We start from the raw sequence: 22,761 nt of genomic DNA on the forward strand, positions 1-22,761 counted from the left end.
CATTCTTAGTTGAGGCTTGAGTAAGACAAATTGAGAAACTTAAATCCACGATAATTACTGCTAATGAGAGGGAAGGAGGCAGTTCAGCAGAGCAGCTGAGGGGTCCACTTGGACAAAAGCAGAGAGCACACAGGACAGCATGTGACAGATCCCAGCACGACCAGTTCACCTTAAACTCCGCAATGCCCACATAAAGCCGTGCTGAAGGGAGGGGTGGGGACAGAATTTATTCAGACATCCCACACACAGTAAGGCAAATGCAGTCGTGGGTCACAGTGAGATGAGAACAGGTCAGAGCTAACCCCCATTGAGCCACTCCACCCACCCTTACCCTGGCACAGCGCAGGGAGCAGTCAGTGTCTGTCGGGCACTGAGGGGAGCAGTCAGTGTCTGTAGGTCACTGAGGGGAGCAGTCAGTGTCTGTAGGTCACTGAGGGGAGCAGTCAGTGTCTGTCAGGCACTGAGGGGAGCAGTCAGTGTCTGTCAGTGTCTGTAGGTCACTGAGGGGAGCAGTCAGTGTCTGTCGGGCACTGTGGGGAGCAGTCAGTGTCTGTCGGGCACTGAGGGGAGCAGTCAGTGTCTGTCGGGCACTGAGGGGAGCAGTCAGTGTCTGTCGGGCACTGAGGGGAGCAGTCAGTGTCCGTAGGTCACTGAGGGGAGCAGTCAGTGTCTGTCGGGCACTGAGGGGAGCAGTCAGTGTCTGTCAGTGTCAGTCACTGAGGGGAGCGGTCAGTGTCTGTCGGGCACTGAGGGGAGCGGTCAGTGTCTGTCAGGCACTGAGGGGAGCAGTCAGTGTCTGTCGGGCACTGAGGGGAGCAGTCAGTGTCTGTCGGGCACTGAGGGGAGCAGTCAGTGTCTGTCAGGCACTGAGGGGAGCAGTCAGTGTCTGTAGGTCACTGAGGGGAGCAGTCAGTGTCTGTCAGGCACTGAGGGGAGCAGTCAGTGTCTGTCGGGCACTGAGGGGAGCAGTCAGTGTCTGTAGGTCACTGAGGGGAGCGGTCAGTGTCTGTCGGGCACTGAGGGGAGCAGTCAGTGTCTGTAGGTCACGGTGGGGAGCAGTCAGTGTCTGTAGATCACTGAGGGGAGCAGTCAGTGTCCGTCAGGCACTGAGGGGAGCAGTCAGTGTCTGTCAGTGTCAGTCACTGAGGGGAGCGGTCAGTGTCCGTCAGGCACTGAGGGGAGCAGTCAGTGTCTGTGAGTGACTGAGGGGAGCAGTCAGTGTCTGTCGGGCACTGTGGGGAGCAGTCAGTGTCTGTCAGTCACTGAGGGGAGCGGTCAGTGTCTGTCGGGCACTGAGGGGAGCAGTCAGTGTCTGTCAGTGTCTGTAGGTCACTGAGGGGAGCAGTCAGTGTCTGTCGGGCACTGAGGGGAGCGGTCAGTGTCTGTCGGGCACTGTGGGGAGCAGTCAGTGTCCGTCAGGCACTGAGGGGAGCAGTCAGTGTCTGTCAGTGTCTGTCGGGCACTGAGGGGAGCAGTCAGTGTCTGTCGGTCACTGACGGGGGCAGTCAGTGTCTGTCAGTGTCAGTCACTGAGGGGAGCGGTCAGTGTCTGTCGGGCACTGAGGGGAGCAGTCAGTGTCTGTAGGTCACTGAGGGGGGCAGTCAGTGTCTGTGAGTGACTGAGGGGAGCAGTCAGTGTCTGTCGGGCACTGAGGGGAGCAGTCAGTGTCTGTGAGGCACTGAGGGGAGCAGTCAGTGTCTGTCGGGCACTGAGGGGAGCAGTCAGTGTCTGTCGGGCACTGAGGGGAGCAGTCAGTGTCTGTCAGTGCCAGCGCCCGAGCGCTGTCCCCGCTGTCCCCGCAGGCGCGCGCTGGGACGTGCCCTCGGGCTCCATCGCGGACGCGCGCATGAAGGAGCTGACGCCCGAGATGCCGGTGATCCTGCTCAGAGCCATCCCCGTGGACCGCATGGACACCATCAACGTCTACGAGTGCCCCGTCTACAAGACACGGACGCGAGGGCCCACCTACGTCTGGACCTTCAACCTGAAGACAAAAGAAAAAGCTGCCAAGTGGGTCCTGGCTGGTGTGGCTCTGCTCCTAGAGGCCTAGATTTAGTGACAATGGAAAACAGCAGTACTTTTAGTTGTAAAAACCTCCCCGTTGTGTAACTCAGCCTATGTTTGATTGTAGCAGAACCACTTTAGCAAAGTTTCAATAAAACCAGTGCTGGAAGTGCTGCCATGAGGAGCCTGCTCTCGCAGCACACAGCGTTCTCAGGGCGGATACTGGTTTTCCACTGGTGGTTTCTGACGTGGTGCTGGTGGGGAGCCAGACCACCGTGGGAAGCCAGACAGAACAACTGCACACAAGTGCCTGACTCCTTTGCCTCTGCTGGCTCTCCATCTTCCCACAGCTCTTTGTGTGATGGCTCAGTGCAAACTGAGCAGAAACTCCTCAGGCTCCTGCATGGAGCATCTGTCTGTCTAGAGCAGATGGGAGAAGAAAGGTGCAGATTTGGTCCAGTTCACCCACACCCAACCTGCACAGCCCAGAGCTGCAAACAGGCTCCTCTCTGAAGTATGTTATTTCTATTTCTAGGGCACAGAACCTACTCAGCCTTTTCTTCACAACAAATAATTTGTATCAGCAGTAACACACATTAAGGTGAGTAGATCTGCCAAGGCTGGTCCCTTTGGCATAAAACAATTCACCAAAATCCCAGCCTGTGAAATATTTGAACAATTAGTTCTAAAATAGTTACCTCAAACTTCCCTCACAGCTCACAGTCAGACAAGCCCCAGAGAGCAGCTCATTTCATTACAGAGCAGCAGTATTTATAATCAGTTATGACCGAGTTTCACACTTACTATCAGTTTTTTTCAGGTGCCAGAAATCCTGCTTGTGGCACTGCCAGATCAGAAACCCTTGCTCACACCCTACCCTGCACTCCCACACCTTTTTACCTGGCTTCCAAACACCTTCCTGGCAGGATGTTACGGTCCAAGCCTTCTACTTCCAGCAAGGAACATCCCAAACCCACACCAGCACCAGAAGTCTTCTCCTGCCCTTTCACAATTCAGGAAATACACTTGTAACATATCTGACTGTGAAGGAGCCAGGCAAACCCTGCTGACGGGGAGGCCATGGCCAGGTAAGTGAAAGGGATGTGGGAACACCTGGCACACATACAGCAGTGCCAGCTGCACAGACTGCCCAGCACAGGAACAGGCAGGAGGGACAGCCTGGAGCTCCCAAGGGCTGGACTCATGGGGCAGTGGAGCCACCAGGAACCCCAGGACACCACAAAACAGAAAAGCAAAACCAACACTACAGGGGCAAAGCAAAGCCCTGACTGGATACAAAGACAAAACATTTTAAGTATTCCAGCAATGCTTTCTATTGGCTGGTCAAGACAGCATAAACACAGCCTCTCTCTGCAAAACTCTGAAAGAGACATTTCAAAAAGGGAGCTTTTATTTCCATGCATGGAAAATACCACTTTATGGGTTCTCTGCCAGTGGCCCTTCCAGAAATTCTAGTAGACAAAACCCAGTCAGGACCTGAGCACTGATCCCAGTCCATGGCAGCCAGTGCCCCAGAGGAATCGAGAAATTCTGGTTTTCCCCCCATCATCTGCATGTCCATGAACTAATTGTTCAAATCTTTCTTTCATGACAGAGCACTGCAGCTATTCACTACAGTCAGTGCAATATAATCCCCCATAATGGCAGCAAACTCACCCAAAGCAGCAACTTTTCTCCTTTCAAAAGAAATTCTTGATCAAAGGTGTCACCAGCTTCACCCACAGTTTCACGTAACGACTTGGCTGCTCAAACGTTGATGTTGAGACCACACCTGAGCAGAGGTAAAGCTGCTCTTGCTCCTGAACAGGGAAAGAAACATCATCTCAGTAAATCCCATGTGTTAAATTATATAATGGTCCTTCAGAGAAGCAAACTCAGATAAAGCTGACCAGGGATCTTGCCACAAGTATGCACCATTCTTCCTAAGAATTTGCAATTAAAACTCTACAGAGAACAAGGGTAGAGGGTTTTGCCTTTTTGTGCCCCACAGCTGCATGAGCTGAGCTTCAGTTTCAGAAAACTCCTCAAGGCCAGGCTGTAATTGCCAGAAAAGGAAACCTCACCCAAACCTCCTGGGACTGGCTTATGCGGCTCTTTCTAGACACGGCTCAGGCGCCGCGTTTGCAGATGAATGTGCAGCCGTGATCTCAGCTAAATTACCAGAAACTCCCGGGCCCCCCAGCCTGCACCCAACTGCACAGGAGGAAATGAACCACCCTGCTGATAACAACACTCACAGCACGTGAGAGCAGCGCTTTGATCACAGGTAAGTGGGGGTTTCAGCACAAACACTCAGGTTTCAGGATCTGCAGGCAAACAAGGAGCAGAACAGCTCCTGGAAGTTTGTTCATCATCTTTTTTTATAATTGGAGCTGTCACAAACAGCAGAAAATACTCTGCACTATTTAAATTCAGGGTGGAACAGGGAAGCAGGAACCAAGTACTGGAAAGTAACACTAAAAAGATGAATCAAGACATTAATCTGCCAATTCACTCTAATTTGAGAGCCCTCAAATGCTGAAAGAGCTACAGTCAGCCCTGCTGTGAGGATTCTGCTCCATGACCATCCATTATGGTGAGATCTGAGCACCAGAGGCAAGGCCAGTTCCCTGAATCAATCTCAGTTCATTCACAGAAGCACCCAAAGATACCCAGACCACTCACATTTCTTCCCAAATCTCAGCACACATTTTTAAAATGGAACTGAACATTACACAGGCAAAGTGATTTCATGGCAGCATCCCAGGAATGGATTAAGTCTTCTAAAAAAGACCACAGAAAGTAAACACCCAGCCCATCTCAGAATCAGCTTCCAGCAATCGGGAATGGTTTAAAGCCCTTTGAATGAGATCACTGCAGCCCCGTGTGAGAAAATTCCTTTGTGTCACATTTCCATTGATTTTCCCCTTCCATTAGAAACAGGCAGAGGCAAGATATGAATTGAAATACTCAAGCAACTCTTCCAGTAATAGAATTGTTTTTGATTAGATACACTCTGACTCATCCCAGGGAAGAGCCCTGATGCAAGAGGGCAATTCCCATTGATCTTGCAGACAACTCTGCCAGCACCTGCCTCTCACAGTGCATTTCTGAGGTCTCCAAGTCACACAGAGGCACCAAACATCTGCTTTGAAACAGAACACTGCAGGAGAAATGACTTAGGACGGTCAGTTCCAGCAGAAGATTCAGTCAAGACAGCTGGAGAACCAGGCAGGACACGGAGCAGCAGCAGAACTGCTGAGCATTACAAGCTGCCTAATTAAAAACAGCACAGAAAAACCCTGGGACATTGAATATCAAACCACTTAAAAATGTTTGTGCAAGATTATATAATGTCATTATTATTCAAGATAAGGATTTTGTCATAGAACCCCATGGGCGTCCCATCCCTCTTGCAGTCCGAGCTCAGCCATTCCAAGGGCCCGGCCTCATTAGCCCGGAGCCTGCCGTGCCCTGGGCAATGCTCAAATGCTGGGTTAAGGCTCACAGGGGCAGCGTGGCTGGAGCAGAGGAGCCAGCAGGTCCTCCAAAGGCTGTGTGCACATCCAGCCCTGAGCACTCCCAGTACCCGAGGTCACTGGGGACACACATTCCTTCCCGTTACGGCCTCATTTCCCAGCACTGGGCACTTGCAGCAGGCAGCTCATCAATAGTCACTTCACTGACAGCTCCTCAGGACTCCCCATGCTCCAGCAGCTTCTGAGTTATTGTAGCTGGAGGTTTTTATTGCCACTGCATCCTCAGCATTCCCTGTGTGCTCCAGGAGTACAACATCCCCCCTGCATCCCCAGAATCTGCTGCTTACCTGATGCAGCTGCTGCTGCAAGGCTTTATTTTCTGTCACTATTGCAACCTGAGCTTCCAAGTCACGATGAACCGATCGATATCCGAAATTTGGAGAGCCAATCAGGGTCAGGCAGGGCAGGTCACTCCCTGCCAGGTACAGCCAGAGGCCTGCAGGAAAAATGAGGAAGAGAGGCAGCGTGAGAGCCAAGGGAATGGCCAGGGTGGGCTCACACGGTCCGTTCACTCAGAGTGAATTAAATGCTTTAAATGTGGATTACAGATTCTGTACAGGAGCTCGAGAGCAGAGAGTAGCACAGCAGGGCCTGCAGGAGTGCTCTGCTGTGTGCAGTGTGTGCCATGTGTGGGGTGCCCTGGCACAGCCCAATTTAGTGTTCTGACTGGGTGCAACACCCCCAGTGTGCCCCAGAAACACACTGCCCCAGAACAACCCAGAGCAAGTCCTGTCATTGCATTAGAGGCTGTTTTGCACCACAGTGAATTCAGAAACACCAAGAGAAGACAAACAGGTTTTCAGTGAAGGAACCAGCCCCAAAGTCCCAGCCAGACAGGCTAAGTCTGTCCAGCCTGTCCCAGGGCCAGGGACCAGCCCCCATCCCAGGACCATGGCACAGAGAGGCATCTCCCAGCTCTGGCAGGTGAATTCACATGCCACTGTGAAGAGACACAGATAAGAAGTGCAAATTATTTCACACCCTCACTTCCAGAGGAGCCACCAGGAATGAGATCAGACTCTTGCCAGGGCACCTGGCCCCCACTGCCACTGACCAACACAGCTCCCACAGCACTGCCAGCACAGAGATCAGGACAGAGCCCAGGACAGGTTTTCAAGGGAAAGATGGAAGCATCACATTATTCTCAAGCACATCACTGCAGCAGGGCAAGAAGGAACAGCCACAGCAGAATCAGGACTGCTGCCAAGGAGAGGCTGTGTGGCCACTCTGCACAAATGGAGCCAGAAAGCCTTTGCTCTCCTCAGCAGAGCCCTGGGTGAGTCTCTGGTAGAGGTTCATCCCCATGGCTGGTCACACACAGACTGCAACAAAGAACCCGTAGCATAAAAACCACCTCAGCCTTAAAATAGCAGCAGGTTTCCCAACTCAGCCCCAGAGCAGTTCCAAGAATGCCTTGAGTAAGATGCTGCCGATTCACTGCCAGTTCCTGTAAGCTGCTCCCCGCCCCCACAGCACACTCACAGAGCTGGCACTGCCCTGATGCCTCCAGCCCTGTGGGCTCACCCCAGCACAGCAGGGCTGCACAGCCCACCACGGGCCCTGGCAGCCACGTGGCACAGAGCTTTGTCACGTTCTGCCACCAAACAGGACCTGCCAGGGGCTGTCTGGTGCCTGACCGGCCAAAGGCTGGACCCCTGCCCAAGCAGCAGCCAGGAGGAACAGATTCCTTGCCTTCCCAAGTGTCCTGTGGCAGTCCCACAGCCTTTAGAGGTCTCTGGTTTCACGGCCATCTGGCAGGATCTGCTCCAACAGTGACTCACCTTCCAGCAAGGGGAGCGCAGCTTCCCAGCGCCGGTCAATAGCAGTGACAGGGTTTATCTCACAGCACACAGCACCTGCCAGCACCCTGCCACCACAACGGGCTTGGGAGGGACCCTGATCCCAAGGGATGCACCCCTGTCACCCCCAACACCACCCAGGGCAGCGGCAGGTGGGCTTTGGGAGAGACAGCTGCTGGCAGTCCTGCTCAGACGTGCACCCCACCTGTGCAGAGCTCTGCCACACCTGCATGGGCACCCATGAGAGACATCCCGGGGAGACACTCTGCATGCAGAGACAAACATGTTAAGGGGAGCAGGAGGGGTGTGCAGCACAGCCCCAGTGTTTGGGGATCCCATGGGAGACTCAAGGATGTCTCATGTCTCAGCCCAGAGAGGAAGCACCAACAGGCCCTGTTTGCTGCTGGCAATCTCATGTCCTCAGCCAGGAGCTAGGCTCCATGTGCTCCTTGTGCACATGCCCTTCACATCTCCAAGGCTTCCTCCCTTCCCTCTCCTGTCCTTGTCCTCTCTGCCACACCACGTGACTCCTGCAGAAGGAAATGAGGTGAATCCAGCCTGTGCCAAGGGCAGAGCACGCCGGAGGAGGAGCTGCACACTGATCCTCCCAGCACTCTGAAGGGGACTGGAAACAAGGCAGCAAATGTCTCAAACTGTCCCTCCTGCAGCACTGAGCTGCTGAACTCCAACCCTGCATCCCTCTCCAAGCAAACAGCACACAGCAGAGAGCCCAAAGCACTGTCCCACAAGGGCTAGCTGGCCCAAACAGCACCAGTGACCACTTTGGTAGCTGGGAAAAGCAGCCCCTGTTTCTGGTTCATGCCAAACCACATCCCATGGGAGTTAGCAGTGCTCAACAAAGGCAGAACCTGGGAATCACAGATTGCTCAAGCACGTGCATGCTGAAAGACACAGGACACCCCGGGCGGGCAGGCAGGGCCCTCCCTCGTGCTGTGCCAGATAAGGGCTTTCCCTGCACTCCTGGCCGTGCTGGGGAGGGGCACTCTGAGATCTGTTTGTCATTTCAACACCGAGGCACCCAGGGATTTTCGACAGTCGAGAGAGGGCTGACTGGGCAGCTTTTCCTCCCCACCACCTCTGAGCCTCCCTTGAGCACCCCTGTGAGAAGCAGGGGGATGGAGCCATTCCTACTAACAGCTCTCTTCAAAACAGGCATGGCCAGAGCCCTAGTGTTCCAATCACAGCCCAAACACTCCAGCTGGAGCACCATGCTGAGCCCATGGGAGCTGGGCACAGTGTATCCAGCAGGAATCCAGGCTCTCCCAGAGACCTCGAGGGCAGCATTCATTAACTGACTGCATGTTAGCCCATATTCCCCTTGCCCTTTGGCTGCCCTGACACCCATAAGCACATGCTGCAGCTCCTCACTCTGCACCCCCTGTGAGCTGGGAATGGGAGCTGGTGCAAATCCCCCAACACTGACACTGTCCCCATACAGACCTGCTGCTAGGAAGGCCCCAGGAGCAGCTCCCTCCCAGCACCTGCCCCCAGAACTGCTGCAGGGTCCCCAGCAGAGCCAGCACTCCTGCCTGCTGAAACCAGCCCAAGGGATACACGAAACTGCACCAGGGCACTGACTGCATCATAAACGCATCCAGATGGTTCCTTTCCTTCACATCACCCTTCTCATCCAGGCAGTGCTTCAGTGCCACCACAGGGACAGCTCCCACATCATCCCTGTGACAGTACTGAACCAAAGGCAAAGGCAAGGCATCCCCCAAGTGATCCAAACCTCCAGGTCACACAAGCACACTGTTTGAACCTTGGAGGAGTGTTTTGAAGGTCAAGCCCAGACTGGCACCCAGCCAGCCCCTCACTCCTTTCACAATCCACATGCACAGCTCTCACACACCTCTGAACAAGACCCCTGGGGATAAGGGCACCTTACCTTTGGCATGGAACGTCCAGCCAGCACGGGAGTACTCCTGCAGCTGCACCCTCTCCTGCTGCTGCAGGCAGCAGACCTCACTGTAAAACTGATGTTCAATGTAAACGTAGGCAGCCGGGATGGCACCTGCCACCCCTTTGGCACCAAAAAACCCATTGACCTCCGGCGAGGCCAGCAGGATGCGGTACTCGGCCCTTGTGCCCAGGATGAGGTCCATGTAGGCCTGTGTCAAGTTGAAGTAGCCAGTGGTGAGGTATATCCTGGCATCCCGCTCAGCCTCTGTCAGCAGGGTCTCTGTGACCATCTCGTCTATTTGAATCCCAAAAGGTTTCATTTGGATTAAGGGATAGATCCAGGTGTCGGGTTCTGGTTTCAGACTCCCAGGTGCTTGAGAGCCTTGCTGGGATAAGAGGGAGCTGCCTGGCTGGCTGCTGTGGAAAGTCTTTGCATGAAGGAGCTCCTGCCGAGTGCGGGCAGAGTTGATGACCTCCATGACCCTCCTGTTGGCAATCTCACAGTAAGCCACTTTGTCTCCTGCAGGAAAAGCCAGAGTGATGTGTCTGTGGTCTACAGGAACAGTTACACGTCACCTCTTGCCAGGGAAAACTACTGACAGCACATGGATACAGGAACAAACAGGAGCCAACACAGACTGCACATGACTCTCTGTCTTAAGGCCCAAACCAGCTGATCCAAGGTCAGCAGAGCTACACTACAGAAGAGAAATGCTCAGCAACTGGCAGCAGCCTGAGAAATCCTCTGAGAAAGGAGAGGACGAGCGCAAGGCTACACTGACAACCAAGAATGAGCTGGAACAAACAAATAAACTCCCACCCCCAGCCTGAACTTACATCACCCGGCAGTGCAAGGCCAGGACAAAAACTGATGACACAATCAGCCTGGCATTTCACTGCCCTTCTCTGCCCAATTTTACGCTTGTTCCCAGTCTTCCTGAACTGATTCCCATTTGATTCCCAGAACAAACTCTACTACAAAAGATTAATTACCAACAACAGCAGCACAGTCATAAACCCTTCAGAACATGCACGCCCAGAGCACCTGAAATTGTAGCTGCTAATATCAGAAAAACTTCTCAAAGGACTGAAGTTCTTGTTTAAGGCCAAAAGCAGCACATATATGAGGCAGCAGATTTACTTCCAGTCTCTGCATGCCCTGTCAAATCAGCCTGTGACAGCCATTGTGCTGGGAAAACCCCAAATGACCCAGTACTGAAACTCAAGCAATCTTGATTATAATACTGGATGGCACAAAACAGGACACCCTACAGCCTGAACAATGGCCAGACACCCAGCAACTCCCACATGGATGGAGTCTAAGTCATCCTTAAACCCTGGCCGTCACTCCTCTCCTCTGGATGCCATCACCCAAGCAGGTGAGACAGCTCCCACCTACCTTGGTATGGGTGTACCATTCCCTCCATCATCTGGACTGTATCATCCTGCTGTAACTGCAGGGACACATCTCCAATTGCATCCACAAGCTCCGTGAAGAAGTCTGCAATCTCAGGAGAGTCCCGCAGCAAGACGTAGCGGTCCTGACGATTGGTGAAGTACAGATCACTCAGGTTTGCACTGAAGAAGAAGGGAAGACACAGGTTCAGGGCAGGCACAAGATTCTCAACCTACCAAGCCAGGCTACAGGCCTCACTCTGGGATAGCTGCACTAAAGCACAAATTGGCCGTTTCCTTCAGAATCTCAAAATATTTCTCCCGTTAAGAAAGGCTTGCTTTCATCTGAGAATCTCATGTGCAGGAGCTGTGGTTGCTCTCCCATCTCAGAAGAGCACTGATAGCACCACGGTGGAGCCCAGATGTTCAGACAAGGCTGGCAGCACAGACACCCTGCCCAAAGGCAGGGAACGCTGGCACCAAGGCTGGACGCAGCAGGACTCACCCGCTCAGGATCACGTTGTCATCAAACAGATAGACCTTGATGTGCTGCAGCCCGATGGTCTCGTTGAAACGCTCTGGAATCAGCAGCCGGAGCAGCCCACGCAGGTTTGGGGTGTGGAACAGGGACACGCGGACCTGCTCGGGAAATCGCTGCAGCAACGGGATCAGCATCGTTCGGGAATTCTTCCTGCCTGGGACAGAAAGGGACTTTCACACAAACATCACACAGACAGGACACATCATGACACAGCTCTTCAGCTGGTCACAGGGTGAGCAGCCCTCCCATCCACTGACACTTCACGTGTTTTCCTTTTCTCTTTGGTTTTTTTAGATCACTTTCACTTGTACTATGTCGATATTGAAACTGACATTCAGAATCAGTCACAGGCCAGCTCTGACACTTTTCAAGCTTCTTAACCAAGCCTCACCAGGACTGGCAACACATCTACAAGAGTCACTGTAGATGACCACAGGTTCCTGATTCAGTGTGCTGCTGCTTCCAACAATTCCCATTCTCCTTTCAAAATGAAAATTAAGTGAGCACAATGGGTAAGGGCAAATGCATTAACAAATGAACCAAGCAAGACTACACAAGTTGCACAGAGTAGTTTGGTCCTTCTTGCCCCTACCACCTATTTTTGGAAGAAAAGCTGTTCAGCTTGAAGATTTTTTTGGGAATATGCAGTTCTGGAATACAAAAGGCCAATCCTGAAATGTGCATGCTTTAAGCAAGTAGGTCCAATTGGCCAAGATACCCACTCCGAAAAGAACTGTGTCTCCAGCCTAACAGTAAAATCAGGCTCTGACAAAAGCAATGAGTAGCAATTCCTACCCCGGGAACCCCTGGTGTAGTCGAGGAGAATGGAAACTCTGAGGTCGGGTGAGCCTTTTGCTTGCAGTGATTTCTCCAGTGTTTCTTCTAAGCAATACACCTGCAGAGAGAGTTCTCTCCTCATTAAAAAAGCAAATACACTTTCCAAGGGAAGTGCTCAGCAGCAGGAGACCAGGGCCAAGACAGCTCCCACACCCTGGTGCCAGTCCTTCCTCCTTGTGCCAAGCACAGCCACTTCAGCCTTTGCATCTGCCAGCCTGGCAGCCTCCATCAGCCTAAAGCCACAGATCAAAGGGCCTCAGTTTTACATGTCTACATTCTTCAGGTCTCACAAGAGCAATTAATGTTCAAAGAAGAAGTCCCAATATCATTCCCAAATCACAGACTCACATCACCAAAGACAAACATTGGCAGGAATTCACTGCAGTTTTATTCTTGAATTACAAGGTTGTTTGTCACATGCAAATTCAAATCCTGTGTGCAAGCCCAGACAAAGTTGGGCATAAATCCTATGCAGGCTCCATCCACCTTTACCCTGCCAGGGCATTTGCTTCCTAACATCAGAACCTGGCCAAGGCCAGGCTTCTTCCTCAAGCCCTTGGGCGAAAATGCTTTTGTTTCCAGAGGAAAGGAAAAAAAAAAAAGGCAAATACCATGAAGCAAAGCTGATCTCAGTCTCAATGCAAAAAAAAACAACCCTTCATCTGTGTCCTGCACCTGGAACACCAAACACAGCACAACACACCTACAACTCAAATCCCATTCAAGAAAAATTCCAGGGAAAAATAGATTTCCATGACCTGAGTTTTACAAAGTCCCCCTGAGCACTCTGAACAGCAGGCCAGTACTTTCTGACAGGTCCAGGCTAACTATCCCCTGAAGAATTGCAGCAGTTCCCTGGCTCTATACCAGACCTCAACCAGAAGCGTGCCGCCCTTGCACATCCCTCCCCTGCATTCCCCTCCTGGCCTTCCCAAACCCTTCCACACTCACCAGCTCCTGCTCAAGGAGTCCTGTTCCCAGGTACAGTGAGGCCATCACCACCCTCTGCTTGGCTGCTTTGATCTGCACCTGGGAGCAGCAAAACAGTTCCATTTCAGACAGGGTGTCTGGGCCTGAGGAGCCATCAGCCAGGCCTGGCAGTGCTGCATTTCCCTGGGAGGATGCCCTCAGCCACAGCTCTGCTCTGGCTCCCTGGCCCTCAGGGAGGAAAGGTAACACGTGGACAGTGGTGACATAAAACACACGGAGCTCTGCAGGGCCACAGCAGCACCACTGCTGCCTCCAAAACTGAAGGAAGAAACTTGTGCTTTCTGGGAAACTGAAGAGCACACTCTCTGCAGCTAAACCCATTCCATATGAGAGCAGTTACCAGGCAGCAGCTGCAAAACTGGGATTGTATCAAACCATTCCCACAAGTTGCAGCCCACACCTTACCTTGAGGAGTTCATAGAATTCCGCCGGGGATGAAAGCACCTTGACATGCGAGCTGGAGATCCCAAACTCTGGGACCAGATTCCTGATCCACTGGAACCTGTGTGCTCCTTCTGGACAGAGGGAACACGGGGGGGCTGTGATCACTGGAGCAGGAGGGCTGAGGAGTGGGGCTAGAAGGAGCCATGATGATCTGTGCAAAGAAAGATAGAGAAATGCTTTGTAGTGAAACTTCTGCTTCCCAGCAAGACCCCAAGCAGGTAGAGTTGCAGCCAGGGCCAATACATGGCAGGGATCCCCAAAGGCAAGAATGCCTTTCCCTTTCCATAATCTGATCTGGATCACCAAGGCCAAATGTAGAAACAGAGAGACACAGGGAAAATGTGGGAGAACAGATCTGAACATCACCAGCTCCTCCTCTGAGCTGGCATGGAGATGAGGGGAAACAACTGCTTCACCAGGACAACATGGGAGGGGAAGGAGGCCGGGAGCTGCAGAAAATGAGAGTGGGGATGCTCAGGTGTCTGGCAGTGCTGCACTGGTACCACCTGTACCTGTAAGCAGACACTTCTGAATTATCTCCATCACACACACATCAGCCAATGCTCCCTTTATGTCAGCTTTGTTCTCAGCTGCTTTGCAGTTCACGTTTCAGGTTTAAAGATCATGCTTTTTTAAAGAGAAAAATGCCTCCACTCCTCAATGTAATCGAAAAATAGATCTACAGCACACAAGGTGATCAAGTGCAAGCCCCAGTAAAGGCAGAGCAATGATACCCCGAGAATGACCCGCAAAAGGAGTGACTGTCCCAGCAGGAATGTGCCAAGGGCCACAACAGGGATCCATCCCCTTCCAGCAATGCCACCGACAGAGGGTCACAACTTCCCCTGCAAACCTCACAAAAGGGGAGGTTTCCACTCGTTCCCTGTGAGGGAGACGTCAGGAAACTCATTCTTCAAAAAGAAATTTCGGAAGAAATTTAATTTCTTTGAAGTCACTTTGGGAAGAAACCAGCTTACTGCCAGCATCACGCAGCGGGTGACAGGAAGCAAGCAGCGACTTCTCCTCTCCGAGGTTTCCCACATGCAAATTCATCCAGTCATAGAATAACCCCCGGCAGGAGTCTGCTCGCATGACAAAACCACATTTCAGCACAATTAGCAGCAGCAGCTCCCAGGAGATCCAGGAATCCATGAGCAAGGGACTGAACTGCATCCCTGGACCCACAGGGACCGTTCCAGTGTGCAAACCCCACTGATGGGAGCCGGGATTCTTGGGAGGGAACTGGGCTGGCTGTCTCAGCCTGAGGACCACCAGGGCCCCGGGCCAGCAGGCAGCCACCGTCCTGTGGCCCATCCTGATGATCCCATCCCGACCATCACCACACACCAAGAGGAAACTTGAGCACAACCTTTACCAGAATTTGTTACGAGGAACTTCTGGCTTTTTACCACAATCCAGAGCCCAAATGAACACAGATTCCAGGAAGATGATTTCACTTATCTGGTTCATGATACAACACTGGATCTTCACAAGGTTTCCAAACATCCTTACAAGGAAACCAGTTCATAGTGGCGTTTCCTGGCAAATCCACGAGTTTGTCACTGACTATTCATGAGCACCAAAATCTGAGTCAGTCAGTGCAGGAATTCCTGGGATGGTGGGTTTCAACAGATCATGTGGACTGGGCTCAGCCTGAATACCCAGAAGTGACAGAGATCACCAGCACAGACTGTTAAAAACAGTACAAATATCCCCTAAAAGCTGCAGAAAAAAATTAAAGCAGAACAGAAACACAAGAAATACCACTTTTCAGGCACATTCTCCTAAGTCTCTACAGAACCTGAGCACAACCTTTACACACCTTTGCTCACCTCAAGCCTCACAGGCCACACACAGAGAGCAGAGTCCCTCTGTTCCATCTCTGCAAGGGAGCATGGCACACAGAGCTACAGGAATTCACACTGGATCCAGAAGCACAGGGTTTTAAAACCCACCCAATGCTCACCCCACAGAGCAGTGGCATCACTGGGCTCTAACCTAGCCCTGCAGGTCACAAACAACATCCTCTGGAATTATTCCCAGGTAGGAAGCAGTGGCAAATTTTATGTATTTTACAATAACAATCAACAAGAATAATATTGTCCTCATTATCCCATTGGCCAACCCAATTACCCTTCCAGAAGCCAGACCAGGGGCCAAGCAGACACTTTCCAGAAACACGGCTCCCAGAAGGCATTTTCTAGCAAGGATTGCTGGAACTGTGAGTCCAACTGCACCTGCCTCCCTGCCTGTGGCCCTGTACCTGCCTGCCTGGAGCCAGGGGCAGCTCCCAGGGCAGCTCTGAAGGCTGCAGGCAGCGATGGGTTGAGCTTGGAGCATCTGGACTGACTGGAACATCTGGAGGAACATCAGCCTGCAGCACCAGTACTACTTGGTTTGGTCCAGATTAATTCTGCATAGGTCAATTTATCCTCGCTAATTGCATCCTCCAGATTTTTCACTCCCTAAGTAATTTACAGTGTGTCAACATCGGTGTTTCAACCCAATACTGAAATTTACACCTTATTCAGCATTGAGAACCTATGGCTTTTAGAATTACCAAATAAATCCATATTTTGCTCCAGCCACAGAGCCACTGGCAGAGCAACTGGCTCCCAGAGCAGCAGCTTCTACCCACCAGTGACTGACATCAGCTCAGTGACAACCCAGTACAACCAACCCTTGCAACCACGCACACACAACTATCAGAAACCATGTAACATTATGAAGAAATCATCAAAATTCCACACTGTGACAAAACAGGTTTCAGAGGAACAGAAAGTGAACTAGGGGAGAGCCTTTCCACGTACTTCACATCACTGAGTTAACCAGAAAGAGAAAACGGAATCAAAAGGAACCACCTCAGACCCCTTCTGAATAAAAAGTTTACCCTAAATAGAAACAACGGATTTTCTGAGGTATGTTCTATTTTTTAAAACGTAGGTTTGGTACGAAACTCACAATGCAGCTGAAACCCCTATTCACTGTAAAACCTCATCCTCAGAGCCGGAGGTGAAGTGAAACTGCGGGACACAGCGCTGTCCTTTCACCCACACACAGCAGCACACGGGGGGATCCACAGCGCTGCTGTCAGCTCAGCGATTGCTTTCCAGGCCTCAGCCGGATTTATCTGCCCTAAAAGCACTGGCGAGACCACAAGAGAAGTGTGGCAAGAATCTCCTTGGTGTGAACAAGAGGGCAGACTGATGATCCAGCTCGTCCAGGAGGGCGGTGACAGCCGCTGGCGGGTCCCTGCCGCCGGTCATTGTCACTATCACTGTCACTATCCCTGTCACTATCACTGTCACCGGTGCCAGCCACCGGGCACGGCCGCGGGGCACAGCGGGCCCTGCCCCTCACGGCTCCCTGCCCACGGGCACAGAGGGGGCTCACTCCTGTTTCGGCCCCGTCCCGCTCGCCCTCCGCGACCACCGGGCCCGGGGGGACTGAGCCGAACACACAAACCCGGCCGGTGCCGCCTCGAGGGCTGAGCTGTGACAGCCGCGGGGACAGCGGGAGGCACGGGAATGGGAAATGGAGGGGAAATAACGCTCAGCTGCTGTCCCGAAGGCGATCGGACACTGGGGCGAGCTGCAGGGGTCTGCGAGAGCAGAGCCGAACCCGGCTGCGACCCCGGCCTGGGGGTACCGGGCCGCCCCTCAACCCACGCGGCTCTTCCAAGGGGCTGGGCCGGGCCGGAAAGGGGAAGCAGCGAGCGGGGGATGCCCCGGTAACGCGACACCGACTGCGGGGGCGGCCGAGGGCTCCCGCTGCCTCGCAGCCCCGGCGGGGTCCCGGCCGGTCCTTACCTGCGGGCGCGGCGGTCGCGACCGCGGGAGAGGCGGTCGGAGAGGCGGCCGAGCAGCGCGGCCAGGCCGAGGCGGCCCCGCGGCAGCCAGGCCGAGAGCCGCCGCCACAGCGCCGCGCCGCCCGCCGCCATCGCCCGCGCCTTCCGCTTCCGCGCTGCCATGGCGACACCGCCTTCCGCTTCCGCCCCGCCCGGGCCCGGCCCGCGGCCCCCGGGAGTCCCGGCCCGGCCGCGCGGGGTGTCCGCCCTTCCCCGCCGTGCCCGGCCTACGAGCGCGGAGCCCGCGGAGGGCCGGGGAGGCTCCGGGAGGAGCGCACGAAGGGCTCGTTGTCCGGCGGGGCCGCGCCGGGGCTCCCCTGGTCCGCACACGTGGGACGGGCTCACGCGGAGCCGGATCGCCTGCCCGGCAATGTCACCCCCCCGTCTCCTCTCCCCCCAGGGCTGAACGGCTGAACGGCTCCGAAAAGACGTACATGGTTCTTGCCCGCGGTGGAACCGGCGTTCGCCGCCCCGCCGGGCCAGGCACAGTCTGGGGACCGCGGGTCCCCCCGCCAGGGTCCCCCCCCCATTCCGGGGAGCCGGTCCCGGCGGGGAGCCCCGGAGCCGCGTCGGGCCCGTCCCGTCCCTCCCCCGCTAGCTCTGCCCGCCCCGGCAGCGCTCCGGGGCTCGTTTGCATTTCAGAGCAGCCGGTTCGCCGGCGCTGATTCCCAGAACTGCCGCACTGGGTTGGTCTCTGCCGGGCAGCGGCCGCTCCTCCGGGGCAAATTAAACAGTTTAAAATAAACCCACGGACAGAGCTCGGGTTGTGTGCGAGCTCGGAACCAACAATTGCCAAACGGGTGGGGAGGGGAGCTCCGGCGCCGCTCCTCCCGCCGGGCACCGTCCCCACCGGGGCTCGGGCCGAGGACCCGGGGCGGGGTGGAGGGATGAGGAGCCCCCGAGCCCTGGGGAGCTGCCACGGGCAGGGTCCCCGGTTCTGCCGGGCCCCCCACCAGCCCACACGTCCCGCAGACCGGCCAAAGCACCAACCGCGCGGATCTCCCGGGCTCCCGCAGCCTCCGCCGCCCGAAGCGGAGCCGGGAGCCCCCGTACAGCCCCGGGCGCGGATTCCCCCTTGTCCCCGGCCCGAGGGTATCCCGCGGGTCCCCTAGGAAGCGCGGCCGAGGCTGGCCTTGCACGGGAATCAGGGCTGGGAACGTGGGACCGGCAGCCCCCGCTCCGTGTACCCCCGGTGTACCCCCGGTGTGCCCCCCATCAGCCGAGCCCAGCCTCTCGCCAGGGCGGGCCCGCGGCCCGGCTGCCCCAGCAGAGCGGGGGGCGGCGAAGGCCCCCAGGGGCCGGTCCGGGGCTCTCCGCTTCTCCGCAGGCCGCGGGCGGGGGTAGCCGCCCTGCCCAGAATGGGCTGTCGGGGCCGGGCCGGAGCGGGAAGGGCCGGGGCTGGGCCGCTGGGGCCAGGCCGGGGGCCCGGGGCTGGCAGAGCGGGGCTGGCGGGGCGCCGGGGGGCCGGGCCGGGCCGGGCCGGGCGGGGCGCGGGCGGTGCCGCCGCGTTACAAGAAGCCGCGCAGTTCCAGGAACCCGAGGGCGGGCGTTGCGCCTGCTATAAGAGGCCGCCCCGGGCCGCCTCGGCAGCTTCGCCGCCGCGCACCGGCCCCGCTCTGCCGCCAGGACCGGCTCCCGCGCCCCAGGTACGGCCGCGGGAGGGATCCCAGAGAGGACGGGGGGACAGCGGGGATGCCGGGACCTTCGGGGGGGGGGGCGATCGCCGACGACCGGGGATGGCGGTGCTGCCCAGGGAAGGGGATCGCCGGGGATGTTGGTGCCTCAGCGGGGCGATAACCGGTGGGCTGGGGTAACGATGTGCCCCCGGGCGTGAGAGAGCAGGAGACCATCAGAAGCGGTGCTCTAGAGAGGGGAGAGAGCGGGAGACCGCAGGTGTGCCCGTGCTCCCGGGAAGGAAGAGCTGGCACGGGGGTGCCGGTGTCGCGGGAGGACAGTCGCCGGGAACGGGGGCTGCCGGTTCCCCCGTTCGGAAGGGAGAGCCGGGGATGGGTGCTGCTGGTTCCCAGGAAGAGAGAGCTGGGCAGGGGGGCTGCCGGCTTTTCTGGGAATGAGAACTGGGGAAGGGGATTGCCGGGAACCGGCAGCGCTGCTGCTGCGGGAGGATAACAGGAACCGCGGGGGTGCAGGTGTTCGGGAGGGAGAGTCGGGGACCGGAGTGCCGGGACTCACCGCTCTCTCTGCCGCAGGTGATGGTGTAGCAGCGGCTGCTGCTGGCAGCAGCATCCAGAGCACACGAAGCTGGCTCCCTGCGCCATGGTCACCCACAGCAAGTTCCCCGCCGCCGGGATGAGCCGCCCCCTCGACACCAGCCTGCGCCTCAAGACGTTCAGCTCCAAGAGCGAGTATCAGCTGGTGGTGAACACCGTACGCAAGCTGCAGGAGAGCGGCTTCTACTGGAGCACAGTGACAGGTGGCGAGGCCAACCTGCTGCTGAGCACCGAGCCGGCTGGCACCTTCCTCATCAGGGACAGCTCGGACCAGAGGCACTTCTTCACCCTCAGCGTCAAGACGGAGTCGGGCACCAAGAACCTGCGCATCCAGTGCGAGGGCGGCAGCTTCTCCCTGCAGAGTGATCCCCACAGCAGCCAGCCCGTGCCCCGCTTCGACTGTGTGCTCAAGCTGGTCCATCACTACATGCCACCCACACCCTGCGCCGTGCCCGAGCAGCCTGGGGGGGCCCTGCACCCCAAGCGCACCTACTACATCTACTCGGGCGGCGAGAAGATCCCCCTGGTGCTGAGCCGCCCGCTCTCCTCCAGTGTCTCCACCCTGCAGCACCTCTGCCGCAAGACCGTCAACGGGCACCTGGACTCCTATGAGAAGATGACTCAGCTGCCAGCCCCCATCAAGGAGTTCCTGGACCAGTATGATGCCCCTCTCTAAGGGGCCAGCGGAGCAAGGTCACATGCTACAAGCACAAGAGCAGGGGACAGGCACAATGCCCCACCGGCACAGGCGCTGGCAGGGCATGCCCAGCCTCTCCATCCGGGAAGGAGAGAGGGGGAACTGGGGCAAGCTGCCACGGGCCCGGGGCTGTGGCCAGCATAGCTGGGCACCCTTGGTGCTGGGGGGACTCCTCATCAAGTATGACGCCTCCTCTCCACGGGGAAGAAGATGGCTCCGACCAGACTGTGGATGTTACAGTGAACCCATGGCAAAGCCCCTGTGGGCTTGGGCAGTCAGGACAGCTCCCACAGCACGGGGGAACATGTGCCCCACCAGCCCCATCCTGGGGGTGTCCTGGTGAGAGCCCCTTCCACCCTGAGAAACGGAAAGCACTGGAGCCCAGGAGTGCCTGATCACTTTTCCTCAGTTTTAAGGGGAAGGTGTTTTTTGCCCATACTGTACCTCTTGCTGCCTCCTTGTGGGTGAAAGCTCCTTTCACATTAAGCCCCAGACTAAGAGGTCGATGCCTTTGCCCCGCGTTGCCATTTTCCAGGGGACTAAGCCTTAATATCCCCCCTGCCTGGCGGTCTGGGTTAGTGCACTTCAGCTGGTGAGCTGCAGTGATGGTCCTGCTGATGTGCTGTGAAGCTGGAGGGGAAGCGATGCTGCTGAGTCCCACACAACCGCATCTGCAAGGATCACCCTGAGGACGCTGGGCCCCCACTCCCTGCAGTCACACCCCACCTCTGCCCGGCCGCTCCCGCAGACCCTGGCTGGGCTGCTCTGCAGGGCACCAATTCCTGCAGGAGGGCAGCAGGACCGTCCCCTGGAGCGTGTCATCTCGTGAGTGCTTTTCTGCGTCCGCCCAGAGAAGTGGTTGGGTTTTCTGGCTTTTTTTAATTTTTATTCTTATTTTTTTAACCGAAGGGATGTTTACAGGCCAACGTGAATCACTGTCTTTTATAAAGATTCCATCTTCACCTCCAGCCTTGAGGGCTGAGCAAAACAATGCTTGAAAATTCAACCAAAACCAAACTCAGATGAAACTTTGCACATATTTATATTTATATTCAGAAAGAAAATGTTTCCATAATTTATAATAAAGAGCACTATTTTTTAATGAAAACCATCAGATTTGGTTTGATTTCTCTCTTGCACGCCCGAGGCCGCTTGGCCCCGGCACAAGGCACAATGCTGGGATGTGTTTACACCACGTAAGCACCGTTTCCTGGAGCCGCTGTCCACGCCGGGTGATCCCGCCGGTGACTCAGCCCGGCTGCTGCGTAAGCTCTGTCCCAGCACTCAGGTATGTCTGAGCCCTGTGACGTCCCGCCTGCCGAGCCGCGAGGATGGGATCTGCTCACACGGTGCAGCCACGGCACAGCAGACATGGCCCTGGGCACAGGAGGGGCTGAGCTGGTGGCCAAGGCTGGCCCGTGGCACAGCCCTAGTGCAGGGCTCCTGAAGGGCTGAGTGAGTCCTGCCTCCCCCAGCCCTGTTTTGGCACACGCCAGGGTGAGGAGCTGCAGGAGCAGGGCACTTTGAGGCGTGGGTAGGAAAGGGCCTGTAGGTGCTCCCTCTGGGAGTGTAGCGGGCTGCCAAGACACTGCTCACCCCCACAGCACTGAGAGAAAACCTCTGTCCTGTGCAGAGCCCCAGCCAGGCACACATGCCCAAGGGAGAGGAGAGGATTCAATTCTCCTGGGGCTGTCCTTGGCCCCAGAAACGCCTGTCCTCCACTGCTAGGAGCATGACGTAGGCATGGGAATAAACCTGCAGCTCCGTCTGGCTGGTGCACAGTGCAGTGCCTGGCTGAGGAGCTGGATGCAGGGATGTGGGTGATCCCCTGGGAGCAGGTCAGCCCCCCAGAATTCCCCAAGAGCCCCTGCCTGTGAGGAGCAGGCTGTGCCAAGGTGCTTTGTGCCCAGGCCCCAGTCTGCAATCTCCACACTGCAGGCATTCTGCCTGGCATCAGGAGCAGTGCTCCCGCCCCCGGGGATCCCCAGCTGCTGGGATTTCCTTAGGAATCAGCCTGGACCAGAGGGATGGTGAGTGTGCCGGTCCAGGCTGTGGGCATGGCACAGTACCAGCGGCTATTCTGGGGCCACCACGTGTGGCTGTGGCACGCGTGCTGCCAGCAGTGCCACGGCCTGCCCAGGCACCCGCTGCAGCTATGCAAGGAATGCCCACGCGCAGGGGTGGCCGCCTGCCAGGCCCTGCCGAGGCACATCCCTGAGTTTAGGGCTCCCAGCAGCACCGGTGGCTCCCGGCCCGTGCCGCTGATGGGGTGGGAGCGGTGCTGCAGGCGCAGCAGCCCCAGCTGGCGGGAGCGTCACCACTCCCCCAGGCAGGATGAGGCGAATCAGGGATGAAAATCAGGGCCTGGGGGTTTATGAGCACACCCAGCCCTCCCGGCAGAGCCAGGGGTTCACAGCACCCCGGGGTGGGGCAGAGTGGGAAGCTGTCCCCGGGGACAGCAGCCAGGCTGCCCACGGTGACTCTGCCCTTGTCCTCCCAGCCAGACCCCAGCCTTCC

The 22,761-nt window shown here is 56.2% G+C and overlaps 3 protein-coding genes across 4 annotated transcripts in view; 2 read left to right on the top strand and 1 right to left on the bottom strand.

The window, feature by feature from the left end:
• The window catches only part of DNAH17 (dynein axonemal heavy chain 17), a 32,321-nt gene extending 30,102 nt beyond the window's left edge, over positions 1-2,219 (top strand). Inside the window, exon 75 of the mRNA XM_077188223.1 lies at positions 1,803-2,219. Coding sequence (XP_077044338.1) covers positions 1,803-2,050 — 248 coding nt within the window. The 3' untranslated portion in view covers positions 2,051-2,219. The remainder of the gene's footprint in view (positions 1-1,802) is intronic.
• On the bottom strand, positions 203-19,628 carry PGS1 (phosphatidylglycerophosphate synthase 1). 2 transcript variants are annotated; one of them, XM_077188222.1, is made up of 10 exons: positions 19,510-19,628; positions 13,434-13,623; positions 12,990-13,067; positions 11,997-12,096; positions 11,166-11,355; positions 10,665-10,843; positions 9,252-9,785; positions 5,831-5,979; positions 3,682-3,824; positions 203-1,984 (listed from the first exon to the last, which is right to left on the bottom strand). In XM_077188222.1, the coding sequence occupies exons 1-9, from the start codon at positions 19,593-19,595 to the stop codon at positions 3,705-3,707; spliced, it is 1,626 nt and encodes a 541-aa protein (XP_077044337.1). In that variant the 5' UTR covers positions 19,596-19,628; the 3' UTR covers positions 203-1,984; positions 3,682-3,704. The 2 variants fall into 2 exon arrangements, with proteins under 2 accessions (XP_077044337.1, XP_054501019.1); XM_054645044.2 differs by lacking the exon at positions 19,510-19,628 and adding an exon at positions 17,282-17,457.
• SOCS3 (suppressor of cytokine signaling 3) lies at positions 19,594-21,360 on the top strand. The gene has a single exon (XM_054645179.2). It carries the CDS (start codon positions 19,594-19,596, stop codon positions 20,221-20,223), a length of 630 nt encoding a protein of 209 aa, XP_054501154.1. The 3' UTR covers positions 20,224-21,360.
• Positions 21,361-22,761: the final 1,401 nt, after the last annotated feature.

Source organism: Agelaius phoeniceus, chromosome 19, assembly GCF_051311805.1.
Source record: "Agelaius phoeniceus isolate bAgePho1 chromosome 19, bAgePho1.hap1, whole genome shotgun sequence".
Lineage (NCBI taxonomy): Eukaryota > Metazoa > Chordata > Aves > Passeriformes > Icteridae > Agelaius > Agelaius phoeniceus.

Coding starts and splice junctions, on each gene's coding strand:
- PGS1 (XM_054645044.2), bottom strand. CDS start 17,442: ATGGCAGCGCGGAAGCGGAAGGCGCGGGCGATGGCGGCGGGCGGCGCG. Junction 13,624..17,281: donor CGCGACCGCCGCGCCCGCAG/GTAAGGACCGGC, acceptor TTCTTTGCACAG/ATCATCATGGCTCCTTCTAG. Junction 11,356..11,996: donor CTACACCAGGGGTTCCCGGG/GTAGGAATTGCT, acceptor TTTCTGTCCCAG/GCAGGAAGAATTCCCGAACG.
- SOCS3 (XM_054645179.2), top strand. CDS start 19,594: ATGGTCACCCACAGCAAGTTCCCCGCCGCCGGGATGAGCCGCCCCCTC.